Raw genomic sequence first — 24,842 nt, 5'->3', positions numbered from 1 at the left:
ATGCTGACTTTGACAAGCAAGATGCAGAAGTTGTGTGTCGGGAGTTGGGCTGTGGGCCTCCTGTGGAGGTGCTAGGAGCAGCTGCTTTTGGCAGAGGCGAAGGTCAGGTATGGAGAGAGGAGCTTCAGTGCAAAGGCTCCGAGTCTCAGATTCATTTCTGTCCAACATCTACACTCGAACACAACTGCTCCCATTCTAGTGATGTGGGACTGGTGTGTGCTGGTAAGTGCTGTAACTTACATAGTTTATCATAAATTTCTTCATTTTGTCTTCATACCTTTCTCCTGTATGATTCTTCTTGTAAGTTATGTCCCTCCCTCATTCTTTCTTGCTCATGTACATTCTCTCCTGCACAGACAGTGTGAGGCTGGTGAATGGTAGCAGTCAGTGTACTGGTAGAGTGGAGGTTCTTCATAGAGGACAGTGGGGAACAGTGTGTGATGATAACTGGAATATTAAAGCTGCTGCAGTTGTGTGTAGAGAGCTGGGTTGTGGAGAAGCTGTAGATGCGCTGCATCAGTCTCACTTTGGATCTGGATCAGAATTAATCTGGATGGATGATGTGGTCTGTAAAGGATCAGAGTCTACCCTGAAGAACTGTGCCTCAGCAGAGTTTGGCATTCATGATTGTGATCATAATAAACATGCTGGAGTCATCTGCTCAGGTATGCAGGTCTTAACCTCAAACTTAGGTTAACCTAGGATAATACTAAAAGTTTACTTATTTCACCAATGATACAGCCATCTGGTGGATGGTCAATATTTTCCCACCTCTTTTATATTAAAAACCTCTGTTCTATTAAATATTTTAACTCTGTAATGTTCATAATTTGGAAAGTTTTGCATGGTCTCCTTTCTCCCATGCTAATATTTTAGAAGTCAGACTGGTTGGTGGTTCTCGCTGCTCGGGGAGAGTAGAGGTGCTTCACGGGATGACCTGGGTTAGAGTGTGTGATGCTGACTTCAACAAGCAGGACGCAGAGGTTGTGTGTCGGGAGCTGGGCTGTGGGCCTCCTGTGGAGGTGCTGGGAGCAGCTACCTTTGGCATGGGTGAGGTGCAGGAGTTGACAAAGGAATTTCAGTGCAGAGGCAGCGAATCTCAGATTCATTTATGTCCAAGGTCTACACTGAAACACAACTGCTCCCATTCTAATTATGTGGGGCTTGTGTGTGCTGGTAAGAGCTTAAAATGAACATTATCTTATTTATATTTTTTAAGTATGTATTTTTTTTTTAAGTATAATGTATGTGGGCATACACTATACTGACCAAAGTATATGGACATCTGACCATCATACCTATACATTGGCCTTTTCTAAACTGTTGCCATAAAGTTGGAAGCACAATTGTATCCTGTAGCATTAAGATTTCCCCTTTACTCTAACTAAGGGGCCCAAACTTGTTCCAGCATAACAATGCTTCTGTGCACAAAGTGAAGTCCATAAAGACATGGTATCTCAAGGTTGGTTTAGAAGAACTTGAGTGGCCTGCAGAAAGCCCTGACCTCAACCTCACTGAACACCTTTAGGCTGAACTGGAATGCCGACTCCACACCAGACCTCCTCGCCCAACATCAGTACCTGACCTCACTAATGCTCTTGTGGCTGAATGAGCACAAATCCCCACAGCCATGCCCGAAATCTAGTGGAAAGCTTTCCCTTGTAGATAGAGGTTATTATAGCAGCAAATGGGGGACGAGCTCTGGAATGGGATGTTCAACAAGTACATATGGATGTGATGGTCATGTGTTCACATACTTTTAGCCATATAGTGTATCTTTACCTTACCTAACTCTTTCTAATGAGTGAGTTTGGTTATCTCAGCCACACACAGTGATTAAAGGTGCATCAAATCAAGCTTACAGCCGTACAATCTCTATTCTTACATTTCATGTGATGTCACACAGTGTAATCAGTGCCATTTTGAGGACCAAATTGGAGACTGACTGCATCAGTGTTACTCTGTGTTTCATTAAGAAGATTCATTTTCATTTATACTGATAATCGACAGCACTGATACACTTGACTACATTCAATGCATCTGCAACAAGCAGCAATGAAAATGACCTTCCATGTCAAATTTATGCCCTGTTAAATCTGCCATGGTCAACAATTATGCTGTTATTGGGAAGTGGTGAATTTAAGGAAAACAGTTCATAGGATGAGAAAACTGAATGTTGCATAGCACATAAAAATGTTCTGTCATTGGTTGCAACAGTCATTACTGAGTTCCAAACCATTAATGCCCATCGTTTTGGAATGAGATGTTCAATAAGCACATATGGATCTAATGTTCAGGTGTCCATATACTTCTGGCCATGAGGTGTATATTCTTAATAAAGTTTTTTTCTCCGATCCAGAGGGTGTGAAGCTGGTGGATGGTGGAAGTCAGTGTGCTGGTAGAGTAGAGGTTTTCTATAAAGTACAGTGGGGAACAGTGTGTGATGATAGCTGGAATATGAAAGCTGCTACAGTGGTGTGTGAAGAGCTGGGCTGTAGCGAGGCCATACATGCACCGGGTAATGCACACTTTGGAGAGGGAACCGGACCAGTCTGGATGGTTGTTGGAGACTGTAGTGGGTCAGAGTCTTCACTAAAGAATTGTTTATCAGGAGAATGGGGTGAAGATTACTGTAGCCATGACCACGATGCTGGGGTTATCTGCTCAGGTAAACTATACTCTACTTTATTGTAACAGTTAACTATTTGATGCCTGTAGTTCACAACTACTAATTCCATCACTGTTCATTTTTAGTATGTGCTGACATTTTTTTTTTTTTTTTTTTGGAATTCAAGTATTCCTTAGGGGTGTACATCTATTCATACATTGTCTAATTTCTCCCATGGTATCATTTTAGGAGTCAGGCTTATTGGTGGTTCTCATTGCTCTGGGAGAGTAGAGGTGCTTCATGGGATGAACTGGGCCACAGTGTGTGGTGCTGACTTTGGCCAGCAAGATGCAGAGGTTGTGTGTCGGGAGCTGGGCTGTGGGTCTCCTGTAGAGGTGCTGGGGTCAGATGCTTTTGGAAGAGGTGATGGCCAGGTGTGGCAAAAGAAGCTTCAGTGCGGAGGCACAGAGTCTCAGATTCGTTTTTGTCCAACATCTTCGCTCGAACTCAACTGCTCCCATTCCAATGATGTTGGACTGGTGTGTGCTGGTAAGAGCTGCAGCATAAATAATCTAGTCTTATATTCCCTGGCTATCTTGCATTCCCATTTACAAGTAGGTATGAAGCTAAAAAAAAAATACACAAAATATGCATGATTATGGGTCTTTGTTCATTTTTTCATTGAACAGCTGGTGTGAGGCTGGTGGATGGTGGCAGCCGGTGTGCAGGAAGAGTGGAGGTCTTGCATAGAGGACTCTGGGGAACAGTGTGTGATGATAACTGGAATATGAGAGCTGCTGCAGTGGTTTGTAGAGAATTAGGCTGTGGGGAAGCTGAGGACACACTTGTTAATGCTCACTTTGGCCCAGGATCAGGGCCAATCTGGATGGATGTGTACTGTACAGGATCAGAGTCTACCCTGAAGAATTGTGGGTCAAGTAGGTGGGGTGGACATAACTGTCATCATGATCGAGATCCTGCAGTCATTTGTTCAAGTGAGCTGCATTCAGTCTTAACCTACAAGCAAAATTAACATTAACTACATTTTTTAATTGACTTCTGAGCATGCTATTTATAAATGAAAGATGAATCCATTTAGATTAACAAATGCTACATGTACAGTGATGACTTTTTTTTTTTTTTTTAAACACACAGGTCACAAAAAACCCAGACTTACAGATGGCCCTCATGAGTGTTCTGGGAGAGTAGAGGTGCTTCATGGAAAGACGTGGGCAACAGTGTGTGACGCTGAATTTGACCAGCAGGATGCAGAGGTTGTGTGTCGGGAGTTGGGCTGTGGACTTCCTGTGGAGGTGTTGAGGGCATCTGCTTTTGGCAAAGGGAAGAGCCAGGTGTGGATAAAGGAGCTTCAATGCAGAGGCAACGAATCACAGATTTATTTCTGTCAAGGATCATTTACACTCGAACACAACTGCTCCCATGAAAATGATGTGGGATTAATATGTTCTGGTTAAGTATCAAGTTGTAACATCTATTCAGATAAAGGCTGCATACATGTCAGTGCCTAATGAATGATTGATTTGTAAATTTAAGTGACTCTACTACATTTTCTCCTTCAATAATCTCTAAGGTGTTTGTCCAGGTCATACAGATGCACGGCTGGTGAACAGCTTAGACTCCTGTTCTGGTCGAGTTGAGCTCAAATACCTCAGCGACTGGGGGACCGTTTGTGCTGTAAACTGGAATATGAGAGCTGCCAATGTCCTCTGTGGACAGCTGAACTGTGGAAGTGCTGTGGCTGTGTTGGAATCTGACTGGTTTGGGGCAGGAAATGGCCAGATCTGGGCTGACATGTTTAATTGTCAGGGGAATGAGACACACCTGTCACAGTGTCCAATTTCATCATGGAATCGAGTTGCTTGCTCTCATAAACAAGATGCTGGAGTCATTTGTAATGGTGAGCTAATGTTAAGTTAATTTTTTTTTTTTTATTATCTTTGCATATTATACACTTTAGGAACACCATGCAATTATCCAGCCGATCATGTGTCAGCAGCTCAATTCATAAAATCATGCAAATACAAGTCAAGAGCTTCAGTTAATGTTCACATCAACATCACAGTGGAGGGAAATGTGATCTCAGTGACTTTGATCATAACATGGTTGCTGGTGCCAGATCTGGTTTGAATATTTCAGGAACTGCAGACCCACTGGGATTTTCATGCACGGTTAAAGATTGGAAAAAACTGTCCCCCCCCCAACAGTTTTGGTGAGCCCACTCTAGCCTCAGATTCCTGTGATTAGCTGACACAGGTGAAACCTGATGTGGTCTTCTGCTGTTGTAGCCCATCTGCCATTAGGTTTGACATTTTACATCCTGAGATGCTTTTCTGCTCACCACAGCTGTAAAGAGTTGTTATTGGAATTACTGTAGACTGTCAGCCAGGGCCTGTCTGGTCATTTTCATCTTAACCTCTCTCATCAACAACACATTACCTCCCTCAGTGGTTTTTGCTTTTCACACTATTTTGTGTAAATTCTCAAGTGTGTTGTGTGTGAACGTTTCTGAAATACTCAAACCAGCCCATAGCACCAACACTACATTCTAATGTTTGACTATGCTATGCAGCTATGCTTACATGGAGAGCTTAAGGAGCACAAGAACTGGCTAGAGAAGCCAGAAAAATCACCAAGACATGCCCAGGAAGCTAGCCAGAAAATATTGGTTAAGTATCCAGCAAGGTTGACTAAAGAGTCAACACTGAATGAGTGGAGAGCCTTCTTTAAATAAACCCAGGCACAGGTGGAGCTGTTTGTCACTGATTATAATTAAGAAAATTATGATAACTCTCTGGCTCCCCTCTGGTGGCAGTAGCCAGTCTGGCAATGTTTCAGGTTGCTCTCTGCTTCCTTCTGTTGATGGCACAAGGCCAAGCCAGCTGTCCCCTTACAGTGAACATTGATTGAAACTCTTAACCTGTATCTGTGATATTTTATGCATTGCACTGCTGCCGCATTGGATAAGTGAACGAATAAACAAGTGTACAGGTGTTTATAATAAAGTGTTTGGTGAGTGAAAAACATTTCTGAAGTTTCAGTGTCATTCATATAGAAATATTATGGGCTAAATTACTTTTTTTTTCTCCATGAGGTTCATCATTGGCATTTCATGAAGGACAAGTGCGGTTGTCTGGAGGGAGTGAATGTCAGGGGGAGGTGGAGGTTTATTTCATGCAGGACTGGAGGAGAGTTCTCCTGCACTTTTGGGGTCTGTCTGAGGCCTCTGTGGTGTGCAGACAGCTGGGTTGTGGCTCTGTGCTTAGCTACAATTCTGCTCTTTCCAAAACTGAACATAGCAACATGTGTGCAGTAGGTTTTAGTTGCTCTGGAAGTGAAGCACATCTGGGGAACTGCCGCAGTGCACAGCCTGTCACCTGCGGCTCGAGAGAACAGCTGTCAATTACCTGCTCTGGTAAGAGTTACAACACCTAAAATAGTAAACAAATTTAATTAATTAATTAAATATATTATATATCGGTTAATCAAAAAAAATATTTGTTAAATATAGGTGTGCCACTTTTATTGGCACCCCTATGAATTCATATGAGAAAAATATCAGAGTTGTTATCTTGGCAAAGGGAGGTATCACAAATTATTGACTAAAAGAGTGCCAATAATTGTTGCACACCTATATTTAACAAAGACATATTTTTTCCTAAACCTTTGTTGTGTTTGATGCAGTTGTTGCAGTTGTTTGATATCCATGAGAGCAGAGCATTTTTGTGTAGAACTGTATGTTATATTGCGCAGTAGTAACAATTTAAATTAAAGATCTTATGTCTTGGGCTAAATTTTTTTTAGAAGAACCTTAGGTCTTGTAAATGTTTGTTTATTTGTGTGTGTAGGTGTTTTTAACCGAGCTCACAGCTCTATTAGGCTGGTTGGTTCCAGGGGAGATTGTGCAGGAAGGCTTGAGGTTTTTCACAATGGCTCATGGGGGACGGTGCGGAATGACTTGTGGGATATTGAGGATGCACAGGTGGTATGCAGACATCTGCAGTGTGGTGTAGCTCTCAGCGACCATGTTCTATCCTGGTTTGGTCCTGGAACTGGACCTGTATGGCTGAATCAGGTGGAGTGCAAGGGAAAAGAGGTAGCTCTGTGGGACTGCAGCTTTCAGTTCTCTGGAGAAGATGAAAGTGGACACCAGGAAGATGTAGGAGTTGTGTGCTCAGGTACACTGTGCCAATTTCTGCTGTTTTTCAATTTTTCTCTTGCTTATTACCCTTTAGGGTGGATGCATATGCAAATTTTGTCTGGACAGAAAATTACCTAATGCATGTTTACATTGATTACTAATAGATCATATTTGTGTACATTATATATATATATATATATATATATATATATATATATATATATATATATATATATATATATACACACCAGTTCAAGAATTCATCCTTCTCCCACCAGAGTTCAAAGAGATCAGACTTACTGAGGGCTGTAAGGGGAATCTGGGAGTCTTTTACAATGGAACTTGGGGTAATGTGTGTGAAAATGCGATTGATAAAGAAACAGCAAGTTTAATCTGTCGAGAACTGAATTGTGGAAGGACGGGCAAAGAGTACTTGTCCAAAACCAGACTGAAATCTGCTCCTAACTGGCTGGATGATCTGAAATGTAGGAAGCATGATGCCACTCTGTGGCACTGTCCATCTTCACCCTGGGGAAATAACAAATGTGATCATGTGGCTCACATTACATGCACAGGTTGGTAGAACTTCTCTCTATCAACACATGTAAAATGTTCTCTTTCACTTTGTTTGGTGAAAATAAAGAAAGAAAACAGCTACACTGAATGTTAAATACTGGGGGACAGCTGACCTTAAAATACTAATAAATGAGCATTTTCTTAAATTTTTTATATGGACTTCACAAAGCGAATTGATTGAGTTAAGGCAGAGGCTGTTTGAGTAGACAGAACTCACTGCTCACAGAACCCAGAGAAACCTGAAAAAAAAAAAGTTTTAGAAATCTGTCTATGAAGTCATCTGGTATATGGGTCCCTTCCAAATATAAATAACCAGGAGTGTTGACAAGATGGCCGCCAAGTGGACGGACTTTACTAGAAAGACTTTGGTCACTTGACTGGGGCATGTTTGGTATTCTTAATCAAATAATACTCTGAAAGTTATACAAAAAGGCAAGGTGTCCCTAAATGATTTGATGAGAGATGTATTGTCTCTGGAGAGGTAAATACATAAATACTAACCGGTTACCATACCGTACTCACAGATGTAGAAAAGCATCATAAGCATCAACAACATCTGAGAGGCTTTTCATCTGGCTGCCAGAAACAATGCTCAAGTAAGGACGCTTATAAACAATAACAGTTAAGTTCTGTGTTTAACATTTGGATGTAGTAATCACAAAAGTTAAAAGTTGCCCTCCTCTTATTAGTGTTAACCTTAAACCAGGTGTGTCAAAGTGGTCAAAGGGGCTATGTCTTCTCATGTTGGATGTGTGTATTGTATGTAGAGCATCTGCCTCTCAGGCTGAGGGGAGGAGACGGTGTCTGCTCTGGAAGGCTCGAGCTGTATTATAATGCTATATGGGGCACCATTTGTAGTGATCAGTGGGACATCATGGATGCTCAAGTGGTCTGCAGACAGCTTGGCTGTGGCCAGGCTGTGAGCGCTTCTAGGAATGCTGCCTTTGGTGTGGGTGAAAGGGTTATCTGGCTGAACAGAGTGAACTGCAGAGGGAATGAGATTCATCTGTGGGACTGTCTTTATTCCCTGAAGAATCATACTGACTGTTTCCACAGACAGGATGCTGGAGTCACCTGTGCAGGTCTGTGAGTTCTAGCTCATTTTTCTAAAATGTTGCTCATAATGAAGAATCTGTTAATGCCTCATTAATCAAACTCGGTATGAATGTGTTTTTTCCTCAATCATTTCCTAGAGAATTTACACCAAGAAATTAGCTCGTTTCATATTAATGACTTGAAAGAAAGCAATCATAAAGATATTATAGGACATTATTATTGCTTTATTGGAGTTTTGTGAACATCACTAAATATACAGTAAATTGGTGCTAATTTATAAGTGATTAGCATAGTCAATGTTTTTAGTTCAGCTTGCCCTATGAAAGCATTTGTGCCCAGTTTTGCTGAAACATTCAAAGAGGAGGCCCAATAAGAGCATTTTATGCTTATCTGATTGTCATTATGTTACTTCTGTAAGTACAGAGATATCCATGCCTCCTTCTGATATATTCAAAACAACAACCATCACCACCACCACCATAAAAGGTAAAAATGTTAGTCTTTTAGCCAGTTTTATGAATGTTTTATATCCATTGTTTTACAGAGTCTCTTCTGTGTTTGAACCCCATTAGGTCAAAAAAATACAGACACCCTCTCTATCCCTACACTAGCCATGTGTGTGCTAGGAACACTGCTTTTCATGGCCTTGGTGCTTCTTGTTGTTCAGTTTTACCATATCAGAATGCTCAGGAGAGGTAGGAGATATTCAGAACTCTTTCTGGACATTTTCGAAGCATCACAAATCCTTCTGTCTGTCAATCAGAGCAAGTTAAAGCAGTCTCCCAGCAGTCCTCTCTTTTACTAAACTGGCTCTGTGTTTCTGTCTCTGCTTCCAGTTCCCTCCAAAAGGAGACATAACTCAGTGTCCGAGGCAGTGTATGAAGAGATCAACCTCAGATTTATCACTACAAGACCCACTAGCTTACCTCAGAGGGGTACGTGATATGTGGTTTGTTCTACATAAGCCTAATGGTGTTAGAGTCAACTCCATAATTATTGGCACCCGATCATGATTACACACAAGGATTTAAATGTTCCAGCAAACAGTAGTAGACGTATTTACACATTCACTAACAACAATTATTTAAAAACAATGGTATTTCTGCCTTTGTTTCACCCAAATGCCTGCAACCACTCCAGAGGTTAAATGTATTATGTATTGATGCATTGTACTGTTTTTATTTTCTCCACTACATCCACATACTGACTGACCAACTCGTCAAAAATACACACATTAAACACACATACTGTCTCCCAAAATCCAGTTTTATATAACACTCATGTTGCTGCCCAATTGCTGTTGATCAGCTGAACTTATTTCCTGCTTTGCATTATCAGGAAGTCTCATTACTGAAAAACATCATTCTGGATATAAGCATGTAGATGAAGAACTGCACTCAGCTAAAAGAACCAGAAATGCAATTTAGAATAAATCAATTACTTTACTAAAGCTATCCAGTCAGAGCTATTTGAAAAAATATATTTACTTTTTTTTTAATCAAAAATAAATCAATCAATACATACAGTAAATGCAGTGTTTCAAATCTGGCACATTTATCTCTTTGGTCCACCATTGTGTGTTCACATGGTTTTATTGCCATTGCTTTAAATTACAATGTAAGAATTATGTTTTAGCTGTTTATAAAGACACATTGCTTGTATTTAATTTAGACGATAGTTCAAGAGTCGATTCACCAGAGAGCTATGATGATGCCATCACTGCTGGACCGGTTTTAGAGGACGCAGATGGTGTGGTTCAATCCCAGGCTTAAATTTTTTCTTCTGTTTGATTAGGATGTCATTTATCCAGGAAATTAAGCAGGACCGGACATGGTGTTATCGGAAAATAATCAACCAGCAGGTGGTGTAATTTGCCCTGCTGTGAAGCTGAGTTATTGTTGCCACCCTGAAGCTGATTATTTTCCTATAATAGCACGTCCCAGAGCATGTTATTCCTTTTATAACACAGAAATTTGACAACACTTACAATTTTTTAAATTAGAAGAACATCAAGTCATACTTTTTATCCATTTTTACAATCACGGTTAATGTTGTGGAACATCCTCGAAACAAGTTCCTGTTTTCAGTTCTTCACAAGCCTTTAGTAATTTGTTACTAAAGAAAAATTAACCTATTAGAACAAGCACGTTAATATAAATCTGTGATTTGTCTTGCAGCCTGAACTGCTATGAGAGCTGTTATTAATAATTACTCAACACCTTCTGACCAATCAGAATCAAACATATAATATTGCTGTGGTATCAATAGTGCTATAATCATTTATAGCATAAGATATAATGTGATTGTAGTGAGTTCTACACAGAATTTGTAATGATGTTTATTTCTAAATTTGGACAGATATGACAGAAGACTATGATGACGCAGTTCCCACTGGAATAATCCCAAATACTATAACAGGTAACTTTTTTTTCTTAAAGTATGAAATGGAATTTAAACAATACAGCAACAATGTCAGTTTTGTTGCATATTGATTGCATAATTTCTCTTCCAATGTCACTGTAATAGACACACTAGAGGACTATGATGACGTCATCACTGCTGGACAAGATGTAGAAGATGCAGAAGGTTAGTGGCTTATTGTATACGCTGCTACATTTCAAATGTACAACAGTGAGGATGTTCACAGGTATCGCACTGTAAGAAAGGACCGGGAATCCAATTTAAAATGCAAAGTCTAATACAAAGAATTATGTAAATGGATAATGCTAAAACAATATTTGGTATCATAAAAGAAAATTCTTTTTTTTTTCAAAGATACAGTGGCATAATGCTGGAACCTACATAGAAGCTAAAAATAATTATTTTAACAGAGGCTATGTAGGGCTCATTTGACTGTTGTTTTTTTTTTTTTTTTTTGCAAGGTGTTTGACTACACTTACCACTAGAAAATATATTAAACCATGTTATGTTGTTTTTACACTTTTGAAATTTGTTCATTTGCAAATTTGGTCATTTTTCCAGATTATGATGACGTGGAACAGCTTCAGAAAGACTGAGAAATACCCCCAAATGCATTTTCTCAGGAAATTACCTTGAGAATTCAATGAACTTAACAGATACTTTCAATTTACCATAGCTCTCAGTTCATATCATTGTATGCTTCCTGAACATTTCTCACTTCAACTTTAGATATAGTATCTAAAATTTTGTAACTATGGACAAAACAACTCTAGTTTTGTTTACCGAAATGTCACCAAATTTCATTTATATTCTCTTTGAATCAGATTTAGTAAAGTCACTTGTTAAAAATCTTCACATGGCTACACTGAATAATGTTATTTAGAAAGAAAATTGTACACAGCTCATTTATGCAGCCAATTAGCCTATTAAAGCCTGATTTGGTGTTTTGATGATGATGATGATGATGATGGTGTTGCTTGCTCCAGACATGTCGCTCCAAAATCTCCCATAGGTGTTCATTTGGGTTGAGTTCTGTTTACTGTGAAGGCCATAGCATATGATTTACATAATTTCCATCCTCATAAAACCATTCAGTGAGCCCCGTGGATGGGGGCGGACCACTCTGATCAGGATAGAAATATTTCATCATAGTATCATAAAGTAAAGGTCAGTAAGAAGAACTTTGTGCTGATTTGTAGTGAAGATTACCTCTAAGGGGACAAGTGGAACCAAACCATGGCAGAAAAAAGTGCTTCCTTACAGCATAATAGAGCCTTTAATTTATCACCCATCTGTACTGACTGGCCTGCAGGTTTATGTACTAAACCTCAAATTGAGTAACTAATGGAACGTTTTGATATTTTGAGATGAAATAACACATCATTCAGGTAAAATAAGGCAAGATGATCTTTATCTGTACACAAGAAGTTGAATTGTAACACAGTAGCGTCTTGTATATAATAGTATACAGTCACCGTATAAAATATATGGGCAGACATACAAATGTGCATATAAATATAGTATATAATAAAATAGAAATTTTCATGTTTGTCGATAACGCATGTACACATTTTAACCACTAGATGGAACTGTTCAACTTTTCAGAAAATAGCTCTATTTATCTGACAAGGTTTTTGATGAATCTGTCACAATTTTCACATGATGTATTCTAGTCTGTAATGTCTGTAATCTTCCTCATATCTTCAATTAGTGTATGTAAACATTTTTACTGCCTTTTACCGTCCTAAAGCAGTAGTTTAGTAATAAAACATCCGAAATTCTAATTTACACAAAAATAGAATCTACAATTTTATTTTCTGTATCTCTAATCCCTCATAGGTTTTAATTGACAAGACTGACAAGGCTTCCTTTAAGTAAACAGTTTGACCAAAAGTGAATTTTCCTCCATTTAACCTCAAATATAGTCCATCAGCTGTCGTGGAAATTAGACAACACTCGCAGACTCGTCCTCTGAAGGTAAAAAGGTTTATTACGGAAAGATGGTTAATACAGGATAGAATAAAGCAGGATAGAATAATGACAGCGCTCTGAAGCCCTTGTACTAAACCACTACTATATATATGAAACGCAGAGCATAACATAATTCTGTGTACCGATAAGAAGCAGTTTGAGGCAGTTCAAACAGGCTTTGTTTTAGGATCTTGGAAGATGTTTAGACGAACCTTGAACAGAAGAACATGTTTGTGTCTCTGTAAGCAGATAAACATTCTGTACTGATCTCATCTGTTAAGAAAGAAAATTATTCTGGCGTTCATGAATGTAGATTATAAGATGATCAAATGTTTTCTTATTATCTACATTGTCCTCGTTGCTGTTAAAAGAAAGACTTCTGACGCCAAACACATCTTTGTTGTTGAACTACTTTTGGCATTTTAAGAAGCAAAAAAAACAAACAAACAAACACACACATTTGGTTGAGCTGTTTCTTTACAGGATGTCCTTTGTACATTAAATATGGCCTGCTTTTGCCAGACCATCAGGTGATACATGCATAACATGCATATTTCTGCTATTCACTCAGTTACCATTGTTATGGAGACCTGTCACACAGTTGTCACACGATGTCTCTCTTTTCTAACAAAGTCCCAGAGAGCCAAGTATACCCAAACATATTAAAATCAGAAACGCTAAACATACTTATTATCTGCAGTGTTTCTACAATCTGCAATAGCAATCAAGGAATCACAGAGGTGATTGATGCTGGTGTTTTTTGCTGTCTGGTCGCTGTGGGAACGAACATGCACCTATTACATGCTTACAGAGACGGCTGCTGCCGATGGGTGTTTCCATAGAGACTGCAGGAGGCCAAGGACACCATAAGCAACCCCCATAACTCTTCACATTGCCACAACGCCATTCTATTCGATTGTTCTGCCTCCGACTCCAAGTGAAAGAATGTTCTGATGATTTGGGAGAGCAAACATTAGACTATTATATTAATTTAAAAACATGTAATAATGCATATCTGCATCATCATAATTAAATAATTATAGTGACCTTATAGTGGCTTGAAGATTCATTTTAAATGCTGTTTTTGAGTTAGGCAAGATTAAGTATAGATCATTATGATTAAGTATAAGTAATTTACAATATACAGTATAATTTGTGTTCTTTACTTCTCAGGTAATCTCCAGTACATGATTCTCTTATAGCATGTTACTTTCTATTATATCACAGTGTTGTTGAATTCTTAAATCTGATTGGTTAGTAGGTGTTGATAAATGTTCTATAACAGCAGCTCTGACAGCAAGGCAAATCACAAGTTTATATATACGATCTCTTTCTAATACGTTATAGTCTGTATTGTAACAACTTACTTTGGCACTATAGAGGACGCATAACCTCATAATCTAAGTATAGAAATAAATAGATTTTAAAATGTGTTATTTAATCAAGAACAAAAACATGTATAATTGCTAATATTGGAAATCCAGTATGAGCACTTTGTAACATCAGTAAGTTTTCCACCCTGAGAAAGTCTTCTGGGCAGAGGACTTTGTGCTTTCCGATGTCTCTGTACAGTAACATGACAAGCAAAGTTGTTGTTGTTGTTTTTAAAATCTTATTAACTTCCAAAGAGAGAAAAAAGAAAGACCTCTAAGGGAATGACTTCTTATAATTTCTATAATGAAAGTCATAACAGGAACAATCTTGCTTTATAGACATTAAACAACATTAAATGTAACCATAAATGGATTAAAAAAAAATACAACATGCCTTTCTTTAATTAATAAAAAAAATGAATCATCGGTGTATTGCTGTGCTATAAGAGGAATAAAAGAGAAATAAAACACTTGGAGATGTGTTGTCATGGGAAAATACTCAATTTCAGGCTGATAATGGTAAGTCCAGTTGGCATCAGGCCACATCACACCGCCTCATTGTTGATTACTTTCCTCCCCCGTTGTTTTATTCTTTAATTAAAACCAATTTTACTGTTTTTTATTAAGAAACTCATTCATGCTAGCTACATACAGTATACCCTTTGAGATTTGTACACACTCACAGAAAGTATAAACAGTTCACATTCCCTCCACTCCAAGATGAATTGGTCAGCTCTGTTCACTGCGCTAGTGGGCTTATCTCCACTGCTTACCAAATTGAGCAGGGACCTGCATAAAACCAAGGGTATAAAGATGCTTAAGCCTGAACAATAGGGCATCAGTCTAACCAAATCCACCACCATGCTCATATTCTGACTTTTCTAAACATTTATCGCAGGCTAACTGCAAATATGCAATCCCAAAATTCAGTAAGAGACATCTATAGACGTCTGTTACTGGACACCAGTCATAAAACTTGCCTATTGCTGAAAGAAAAAAGAAAAAAAAGATAGAAAGCAGTGCCACAATTTGTATTTGATCAATTAAACATATAAATCTGGGTGTACTGTGTGTCTGTTTGTGTTTGGACATACACTTCTTTTTCTGCTATAAACGGAGACTGGAATGAGGTTATATAGGGCAACATAAACACATCTTCCCTGACTGCAGCCACCCACTGACTTGGAGCACACACATCTCCAGTCAGTGACTCACTCGTGGAGAGTGGGCGTCCAGCAGCCCATTCATAGAAACACTCTTTTAGTCTCTAAGATCTGTGATTTATGGGGAAACTAAGGACTCTTTCCTTTACTCAATCATACATGCACATGCAAATCTGTAAAGTTCCAATCACGAAGCCAACAACTGCAATTATTATTATTATTATTATTATTATTATTATTATTATTATTACTACTACTACTACTACTACTACTACTACTATAAAGGGAATTTAAGCTACATACAGCATCATAGATTGGCTTGAAGTTGTTTCAGATGCATGCCTTCTGCCCCAGAAAGCTGCATACCTACCAGTCTGATACAGTCAGACAACAGATTCAGTGACTTGCATAAGTATTCATCCCGCTTCAATTTTCCACATTGTGTAGTGTTACAAACTGGATTAGAAATTTACATAATTGGGATTGTAACCATTCCATTTACACAATCAGTCTAACAGTTGAAAGTGAAAACTATTTTTTTATTGTGACACAAAGGTTAATCAAACAAAAAAGCAGTCATTTAATTGGTATCAATAATTGGTAGAGCCACCTTTGGCTGGAATTACAGCTGCAAGTCTTCTGGGATGTGTCGCTATCACCCATGTAGCAACGTGCTGGCAAAGGGATATATTTTTTTCTTCTGAGTCAAGATCGGTGGCCATAGCTGGCCGTCTCATACTCTGTAGTTTCCCGTCTCACTATAGTTTTGCCCTCTGTGGTTTATTTTTGGCCACGCGTTTGTGTTCTTCACTGTGCCTTTGAGAGAGTTCAGTGGGTTCAGGCTACCCTTCCCCCATAGCTCCCTTAATAAAGTGCTTGTCTCTGCCCAGGAGGATTCTGGTTTGATCCAGGTTCTAGCTGAGTTTGATCCCTGTGTTCGAGCACTCATGTTCTCGCTTTATTCTGTTCGTCTTCTCATCTCTAGGGCTTTCTGGCATTCCTGCTGCACCATTTGTTAGCACTGCCTGGTGGGTCATTGTGTTATAGCATTCACTATTGCATTCCTGAGCCCTTGCTTAAAGCATTCATTTCTGTCATTTTGACTGGTCAAACTCTGCTAATGGATCCATTCTTTGGGCGCTCTGCATGAGAAGGTTGTTAAGATGTTCATCCTGAATACAGGGTGAAAGTGTTGCACTTTCAACCCATCACCTTTGAGAACTGACTGGCACTTGCTGCCTAATATATACCACTCCTTGACAGGTGGCATTGTAACGAGATAATCAATGTTATTCACTTCACCTGTCAGTGGTTTTAATGTTATGGCTGATCCATGTATTTTACCATGTACATTGCACTCTATACTGACACAGAAGATATAATGTACAGTAAATATGTGCACAGAAGAAAGGTAAGTTACTTTGTGCCATTGGAATGATAAAATAATGACCAAGTTGTATTGTTTCAGACTGGGAATATAATGAACATTGTAACAAATACAGGTTAGGAGGTTTTTGCTGACATTTGAAAAATATTTCAAACACTGTCACGTATTGTGTTATTGATAAAGGAGTAATTATGCGTTCAAAACCTACACACTTGGTTTTACAATGTAACAATTATACAATTCCATTTAGAGATCTTACAGAAGGCACTGGTGTGAGAAACTTTTTTTTTTTTTGTCAAGGTGCCTCATGTTCCCTAATCTGTTTCGGTAATGAATATCACCATTGCAATGCACTATCACACTCGGCTGTTTGCTCTGGTGATTCACTGTGTCAGTCCACTTTTCTTGGTTCTCATGTAGAATAATAGCACAGTGAGGACTTACAACTGTTGCTGGAATTACACTGAATTTTACTTTGCATCAGAACTATGAGTACATGATATTTACAGTATATATATATATATATATATATATATATATATATATATATATATATATATATACTGATCAAACCTAACATTGAAACCACTGACAGGTGAAGTGAATAACACTGATTATCTCGTTACAATGGCACCTGTCAAGGGGTGTGATACAACCCCAATTCCCAAAAAAATTGGGACGCTGTGTAAAATGTAATTAAAAACAGAATGCAATGATTTGCAGATCTCATATACGCATATGTTATTCACAATAGAACGTAGTAAACATATCAAATGTTTAAACTGAGGAAACATTTTGTTGTTTTAATGTTATGGCAGAACAATGTTTATACTCCTATAACTGCACATAATTGAATTTATTTGTAAAGTAATAGATATTAGCATGCAAGCTGGTTTATATTGTCAGAAGTATTAGTTGTCATTCATTACCTTTAGTTAATGTTTGATTTTTACCTTAAAAAAAATTAATTTTAGTTACATTTTAAGTTCAGTAAATAATTTTAAATTGTACATCAACTTTTACCAGAAGATTTCTTTAGATAAATATTTGCACTGATTATGGATTTTTGTACTTCTGCCACCTCGGAGAATGAATAATGTATTATTGGTTGTTTATTTTTTTAAATAAACAACTCAAAAATAACTCAATATAATGAGTGTGTGATTCTGTGTTATGGATTGCCGTGACATCCACAGTGCACTCACACCTTGTAGATCAACCACAACCTTGGAATAAGGAGGTTTTTTATTGTTGTTGTTGTTGTTTTTGTTATGTTTGAGTCCAACTGTATTGGTTGTATTAGATAGAAATGTCAAAGACACATGTAAACATCTTTCTGTAATTATTTGAAAAACATATTACTGTGATCTTTTGTCATCTTACTGGCTTCCCACATGAAGCCCTTGTGTATTTCTGTGTGTGTGTGTGTGTGTGTGTGTGTGTGTGTGTGTGTCTGAAAAACAGAAAGTGAGAGAGCTTGTGTCAAATGAAATCAGCCATGAGAGCTCTAATGATGTTTTGTTATTTTTTGTAAGATCCAAGGGGCAAAATGTCTATTCCTGGTCGTTCATATCAATATGTTTCTGCCGGCGGCACTTCTTTTGGATGCTTTTGTAAACAGGGACTATGACCTTTCATCACTGAGAGAGGGTTTTTTTTTTTTTTTTTAACATATAAATCAAAAGCGAATGAATAAATGCATTATGCTTTCTTTGACAAGAGGTACATAATAATCAAAAGAGGCTTTTCTGCTGTAAGGTATAGCAAAGGATTTGCGATACTCTTTTATGATTGAAGTAAGCAAGACGCTATAACATTTAATCACTCCTTACACTGCAGTGCTGTTGAATCCTCAGTTCTGATTGCTGATTAATTTCCTATAGCAGCAGCACTGACAGTGGTGCTGCGAGACTGATCACAGGTTTATATTAATGCACTCATTCTAATATACTATCATTATGGCAGTTGAAGGTTTCTGTGAGGAGACAGGAGATGTTTATTTAGCAGTGTCAGTGCTTTGTAACAGTTTGTAACAGAGGTAAAGCTTGATATTCCTTTCCACCATTGTCGATATAAATGATCCGTCATAAATGATCCGATCCCTGACTGCAGTCTCACTCATGATTTCTCTCCCTTATTCAGGCATGGCCTGGTCATTTTCACCTTATACCAGGTTTGCTATTGAGAAATGAATGGCCAATATGTTTCTCAAATTGAATGTTATTTTTTGAGGTGCATTGTTGAGAGAAGCAATTATGCGTTTGTCAATTGTGTCTTAAAGCAAGTCTGTTGAATGCCGCTATCTGATGTGTTTTCAGGGACCATTTACGCCTTAATGATGGAAATATGGTGCGGCCGGACATGTGGGCTATAACATCATCAAAGGCCTGGCAAAATCCACTAGCCATGTCTCTGTTTGTTTCGCTGTGAATACTCCTTGCAATCATGCCTCTCCATTTTGTTTTATCATGAACGAAGACCTCTTGACAAGCACTTAAATGATTGCTTTTTTAAATAAATAAATAAACAAACTGTACAAAAATTGTACCCTTTTCTTTGCTGTAACAATCCATTGTACTATCACGTCTCTAACAGGCTTTTTAGCTTGATAGAATTCTTAGATCCTGACCTATTTGTGCTTAGCATGAGGATATTTCTTTTGATGGAGCACTTCTGTATGTCACTCTGGAGAAGAATGTCTGCCAGATGCTGTAAATCTTAATGTAATACTGACATGTTGACTAAGAGCCTATACATTAGCTAGAATTCAGCATTGCCAGAGTGACCACAGGAAAATGCTCAGGCTATAAGATCTTGTCTTTCTTGTTATGAGTGACAGTGTTGTAATTAAACTGACAAGGTGAACATGATGACATGTGTTGGCATTGCAGGCACCACCCTACAGGACACCAAAAGCGCTTCGATAACTAGTGTAGCCCCTCCAGTTTCCTCAGCAAGGCCGACTGCAGGCTTAGATGCTATTTATACCACAGTCCAGTTGAATTCTCAATTCTGGTGATTAGTTTTCTATAAAATCAGCTCTGACGGTAGTCTCAAGTGTAGTTGGCATAACTCTAGTTTATGTTAATGTGCTCATTCTGTACACGTTATCTTTTTGAATAGGAAGCGCTCATTCAAAGGATATGGCAGGTAAACGATTGAATTGTCATAAAATGACTGTTTTATTGTTACTACAAGGTAACGGATAAAAGAAACCAACTGTAGCTATAAATGGATAAAATGCAGAATTTTTGTTCTTTAATAAATGAATAAATTGGAATATTGCTATGGTTTAAGATAAATAAGCCACTCTGAGCACGCTTGTGTGCTGTCTTACTCACTCACTTTCAGATACAGCTTTATCATGGTCAAAGTTGCTGTAGATCTGAAACCTATCCTAGGAACACTGGGAGTGAGGCAGAAATACACGCTGGATGGGTTACCAGTCAAACACAGGTTACCATGCACTCTCAAATTCACACTTACACACTTACACAAATTAATCTACTCCAACTACTGACTACAGAAACTCCATGGTTTATTCCTTAATTATTTCTTTTTAGACATTAAAAGCTTTTGCAATTCTGCTGCCTGTTGTGCTTTAAATTCTATGCATTATATGATGCTTATACTGTACAGCCCTGTCGAACATTCTCACTCAGTCTCACACCTGATCAGAGCCAGCATCAATGTGAGTCATTAGATCAGATAGGGAGAGTCTATGTAGGCACTGACAGCTAGATTTCCACTTATATAACCTCTAGCTTAATGGGGGTTTTTTTTCTTGTAAGACGAAGCTGCATAATTGTGTAAATTATCACCAGATCCTAGCAACCTGTTGCCTTCCAGCTGTTACATTTTAGCTCTCTGAAGCAATTTTTCTGTCATTCCTGGAATGCGTCCCCTAATTACAGTAAACTTTCTCATGTTTGACTGAGTTTTTTTAAGGTATTTGGCCATTTTCTCTCGCCAAGTGCTCTCTTCTGTATATATGAGATGCCCAAGAACTAGCGTTGCTCTTATTTGACAAGGAAGAGAATGTATAGTATCACTCAACACTAAGTTTCAAAGTCACAGTGACGCAAATGAGAAAAACCATATACATGTCACATACAGTTATGTGACACACACATCTATGTCTATACACTATACAATCTATGTCTATACACACACACACACACACACACACACACACACACACACACACACACACATGTTAAGGTGTATTTAACCATGTTATGTCCTTAAATTGAATCTGAAAAATGACACCACGTCTTACATGTGAAACTAAATTATTATTATTTTTTTAATTATCTGAAAATAAAAACACAATCACAAACACAATACATGTGAAAAGTCTACTACATGTCATGGAATGATTGTGAGAAAATGGGCTCAAAATGAAACCACATGCACTACATGAACTGTGAAAAAGAACTCCTGTGAAAACATGGACTACATGAAAGAAACATAGTCAGTAATTTGAAGTAATTTAAAGTGATTTGAAGTGTCTACTAACCACATGTACATTGTTGCACATAGGATTATTCACATGTCAAGTTTATGTGAAATTTCTTTCTTATACTTTTTGCAACAGTGACTACTGTGCTCTCTGGAAAAGTTTTCATCCTAGTAATTCATAGTGGGTGTATAACTGTAATCCACAGTGCCTCTAATAAATACCATTCAAGAAAAGTAGATGACTGGCTCATGTGTAAGAGGGAACACATTCAGAGCTGCAGATCTTAGCTTTTCGGCTGAATGAAGCTGTCAGCGCCAGGTCTCGGCAGCAGACGGTTATTTTGATATCCTCCTACAAAGACGACCTGATCAAGGTGTTCCCATGGGCACAGCACGTTTGATGCAGTCCTTTGTAGTTATAAAGAACACTTCTTCTTCTTCCAGTAGACATTTTTCTTCTAAGACCGACACATCTTGAAGAAAATACATCATGATTACTGAATATTACTGGTACCATCTTCACAGTTTGGGGTGTCACTGATGTGGGATAAAGACAAATGTTCTAAAAACAGCACATGTTACTAAATCAAGAAGGCTATGGCTTTTTTTCAATTATGGGTCCTGACAGGGGGAAAAAGAAAACATCAGGCTGGGTGAAAAACAAATCTGAAATTGTCTGTCTCCTACTGCTTCTATTAATAATCTGTCTGGAGTTAATTCTCCAGAATTATATTTGCCAGTAGCAGTTTACAGTCCTCTGGAAGACAACTTAGGCATCACAAGCAATGTGGAGCCTGTAGGTAATTAACCTGAGAAATGCAGACTGCATGGTTTTAAAAGCTAATGCATGGGCATGGGCATCTGTACTCTATAAGCAATATCCAATATTATCCACCATCCAAGATTTTGTTGCACTTTTGTAAATCGTTACCCTGGTTGCCCAGGACAAGCAGATTTCATATCCAGGCTATTGAGTTTTTTCTTGTCAGCAGACAGGTAGGCTCAATAACACGAGAAATCATCCTATTGACTTTTGCAATATATATATATATATATATATATATATATATACACACATACATACATACACACATATATATACTTCTTTTTTTTTTTGGTGCGTGTGTGTATGTCTAAGCGTTATGCATTTCATGGTGATGCAGCACACCTTGATGTTGTTGGCCATGCTCTCTGGGTGGGAGGGATGGCATTGCTGCCTCTCCCCTATCAATCACAATGACACTAGCCAGATCTGTGAAATCATGTATGCAGGAGAGGGTAAATAAAGCTTTCCTTAAAGTCCCTGTGAAGTGCCTTGAAGCGCATAGCATTATTATTATTGATGTAATTTCCACTGAAACAGGAAGTCAGGGTGGGACATATTGAGTAGATCCTCCCCTTTTTAAATAGCCAATACCTCACAGCCCAGGCTAAGTCATACTTGACAGTTCGTACAATGATTGCAAGCCCAAGCGATAACGATGCACTGGATTCACTTCTAGACGAGTTCCTTCTTCAAAGTGAATGAATTCAAGCCATTTCCTTCTTGACCAACTTACAGTTGGAAAACAGAATAAAATGCACACATTCAAACAGCCAAAGCCACATTTACAACCCATGCTTGCTGATATTACTTCTCTCACTCAATAACGGCAACATGATTTTTATAATTTTGGGGGCGGGACACTTCAAATTCTAGAAAGCATTTAATTGGACAGAAAATCTGATGAGAAACATGATGACATCAAAATTGTTGCTCTGTATTGGTGGTAGAGAGATGCGAATTCTGTCATTGTTTAGCGTGTAAATAACCTTAAGACTAACATATTCATACTAAAAGCCACAAAACTTCAATTTTGATTTCATGTGGAATTTAAGGTGTATTGTGCTGCCCTGCGATGCAGCATGAACAGCAGTTTGGGAAAAAAAAAAAAAATTAGAGGTTGGCTTTGTGTGTCTTGGAGGAAGCACTTGACAGCCGCCACCCACCTTGGCTGGTAGTTGTCATGTGAAAGGAGAGAGTAAGCTAGTGGGTGGGGGGTGGGGGGGAATAAAACGAGAAAAAGAAAATAAAGACTCTAGCCAGATTTGAATAATAAATTTACTTGTGATGTGAGGACAGCGCATAACTAGTTCACCAATGACTTTGTGACTTTTTGTCAGTCACAATCACAAGATGCTACATCAAAAACTTTATCAGGAGAATATAAGGAGTGGACTATATATCCATTCCCTCCAATGAAATGTGTAATCTTATGGGCCACTTTTTAGCCTAGTCAATTAGGTTCCCAAGCAGCATGTGTCCACTTGCCTGTTGGGCTACGTAATTAATTCATCATTTGTCCACCACTGGACTGAATATTTCCATCATGAAAAAAATCATGGCGTGCAGTTTGACAAACAGCATTTATTTAGTTAAAGTACATAAGAAACAGACACAGTAAAATTACAATACTCAGTATTTACTGAATAGTTACAAAAGTTATCACAAAACTGTACATTTCATGACGACGAGTAGTGAACACTTTTTTTCTTTGCCAGATACAAGTAAGACAAAAAGCATGGGATTTTACCAAGTAACTATTCAATGGCTCAAAGAATAGCACTTTCAGCAAGTTCAATTCAACATTTCACAATAGATGCAAATTGTGTATAAAGTTATATAAGGTCACAAGTTTATCAAATTATCACCAAACAATCCATAGAAATACACCAACATATCTTCAAGAAAATCAAGTATTTACGCTCAAGTATTTATGCACGTTGGCACTGGAAAGGAGGATATGTGCAAATACAAGGACAACGCCAAAATTCAGTAGTTCATATTTAAAATTTTGAATATTATCAAGGAAATAGAGAGACTGGTGTCAACATGCTACAAGAACGTATTACTTTTGTTTTAGTGGGGCAGAAACATAGTCCTACTGTGCAAATGAAAGGTAACAGTACACAGCCTTTATATATTTGCCATGTTCATTGCATTACTTTTGCGAACACTTAAAAGACAGAGCACTTTTAGCGGCCAGTTGTTTGAGAGTTGTAAAATTCACGTATCTTATATGATTTCCAAATCTACGTGGATACTCAATCACTAATTCACACTAGGAATGCTGTGTTGCTAATGGTAACATGAAATCAGTGGTTATGGGGAACAGAAAAACATAATGTAAATTCTGGATTGTAGTTTTGGTCCAAAGAATGTTGCATATAAATTTAAATACTGAGGCTAATTTGCATAATTGCAAGGTGTTCCAGTTTTACTGCTGCGTCAGCTGTTTTTGTGCAACCCACTGGGAAAATAAATGTTTCCAAGCTTCTAATCTCCTCAATATGCCCGTTTCTTATTCAGTTACAAAGCATGTACTGAGTTAAAATAAAAATTTGAATCAACTTGAATTAAATCAAGACCATACAGAATACACAGGAAGGTTCGTTTTACTACTCACTAAAATACTAGTACTTACTACCACTATTTTAAGTTAAACAATTCGCTGGGACGTGTTATCCTTAGCTCTACATTCTAAGTCTTAAGTAAAGAAGAGGAAATAAACAGATAAGTTAAAGGGACAGAATCAAATGTCCCAAAATCCAAGTTCACGACCAATAACTCTTTTTATTTCACCCTTAAACTATTCTACCTAATTTATTTTTCTTATTTAAAAATACA

At 38.0% G+C, this 24,842-nt stretch overlaps 3 protein-coding genes and 1 long non-coding RNA gene across 4 annotated transcripts; all 4 read left to right on the top strand.

Moving 5' to 3' along the window:
* Window positions 1-249: 249 nt before the first annotated feature.
* Window positions 250-1,514, top strand: LOC128623631 (deleted in malignant brain tumors 1 protein-like). Its single transcript, XM_053650768.1, has 2 exons — window positions 250-665; window positions 877-1,514. The coding sequence occupies exons 1-2, from the start codon at window positions 308-310 to the stop codon at window positions 1,191-1,193; spliced, it is 675 nt and encodes a 224-aa protein (XP_053506743.1). The 5' UTR covers window positions 250-307; the 3' UTR covers window positions 1,194-1,514.
* A 759-nt stretch (window positions 1,515-2,273) lies between these two features.
* Window positions 2,274-5,006, top strand: LOC128623630 (deleted in malignant brain tumors 1 protein). Its single transcript, XM_053650767.1, has 3 exons — window positions 2,274-3,157; window positions 3,298-3,603; window positions 3,764-5,006. The coding sequence occupies exons 1-3, from the start codon at window positions 2,914-2,916 to the stop codon at window positions 4,081-4,083; spliced, it is 870 nt and encodes a 289-aa protein (XP_053506742.1). The 5' UTR covers window positions 2,274-2,913; the 3' UTR covers window positions 4,084-5,006.
* On the top strand, window positions 4,316-7,520 carry LOC128623629 (scavenger receptor cysteine-rich type 1 protein M130-like). The gene is made up of 4 exons (XM_053650766.1): window positions 4,316-4,526; window positions 5,721-6,041; window positions 6,475-6,804; window positions 7,046-7,520. The coding sequence occupies exons 1-4, from the start codon at window positions 4,316-4,318 to the stop codon at window positions 7,348-7,350; spliced, it is 1,167 nt and encodes a 388-aa protein (XP_053506741.1). The 3' UTR covers window positions 7,351-7,520.
* A 3,037-nt stretch (window positions 7,521-10,557) lies between these two features.
* On the top strand, window positions 10,558-12,382 carry LOC128623563 (uncharacterized). Its single transcript, XR_008388603.1, has 3 exons — window positions 10,558-10,817; window positions 10,926-10,985; window positions 11,382-12,382. It is a non-coding gene; the product is annotated as an uncharacterized LOC128623563 (long non-coding RNA).
* The last annotated feature ends 12,460 nt before the right edge of the window (window positions 12,383-24,842 follow it).

This window comes from Ictalurus furcatus, chromosome 19 (assembly GCF_023375685.1).
Source record: "Ictalurus furcatus strain D&B chromosome 19, Billie_1.0, whole genome shotgun sequence".
NCBI lineage: Eukaryota > Metazoa > Chordata > Actinopteri > Siluriformes > Ictaluridae > Ictalurus > Ictalurus furcatus.
Note: the sequence above shows the minus strand (reverse complement) of the source record. Positions and strands in the feature narration are given on the sequence as shown.

Bases quoted from the DNA above. Each gene is read 5' to 3' on its own strand.
- LOC128623631 (XM_053650768.1), top strand. From the start codon at position 308: ATGTCCCTCCCTCATTCTTTCTTGCTCATGTACATTCTCTCCTGCACA. The intron at 666-876 runs GTATGCAGGTCT...CTAATATTTTAG, and splicing joins TGCTGGAGTCATCTGCTCAG to AAGTCAGACTGGTTGGTGGT.
- LOC128623630 (XM_053650767.1), top strand. From the start codon at position 2,914: ATGAACTGGGCCACAGTGTGTGGTGCTGACTTTGGCCAGCAAGATGCA. The intron at 3,158-3,297 runs GTAAGAGCTGCA...TTCATTGAACAG, and splicing joins TGTTGGACTGGTGTGTGCTG to CTGGTGTGAGGCTGGTGGAT. The intron at 3,604-3,763 runs GTGAGCTGCATT...TTAAACACACAG, and splicing joins TCCTGCAGTCATTTGTTCAA to GTCACAAAAAACCCAGACTT.
- LOC128623629 (XM_053650766.1), top strand. From the start codon at position 4,316: ATGAGAGCTGCCAATGTCCTCTGTGGACAGCTGAACTGTGGAAGTGCT. The intron at 6,042-6,474 runs GTAAGAGTTACA...TTGTGTGTGTAG, and splicing joins GCTGTCAATTACCTGCTCTG to GTGTTTTTAACCGAGCTCAC. The intron at 6,805-7,045 runs GTACACTGTGCC...TTCTCCCACCAG, and splicing joins TGTAGGAGTTGTGTGCTCAG to AGTTCAAAGAGATCAGACTT.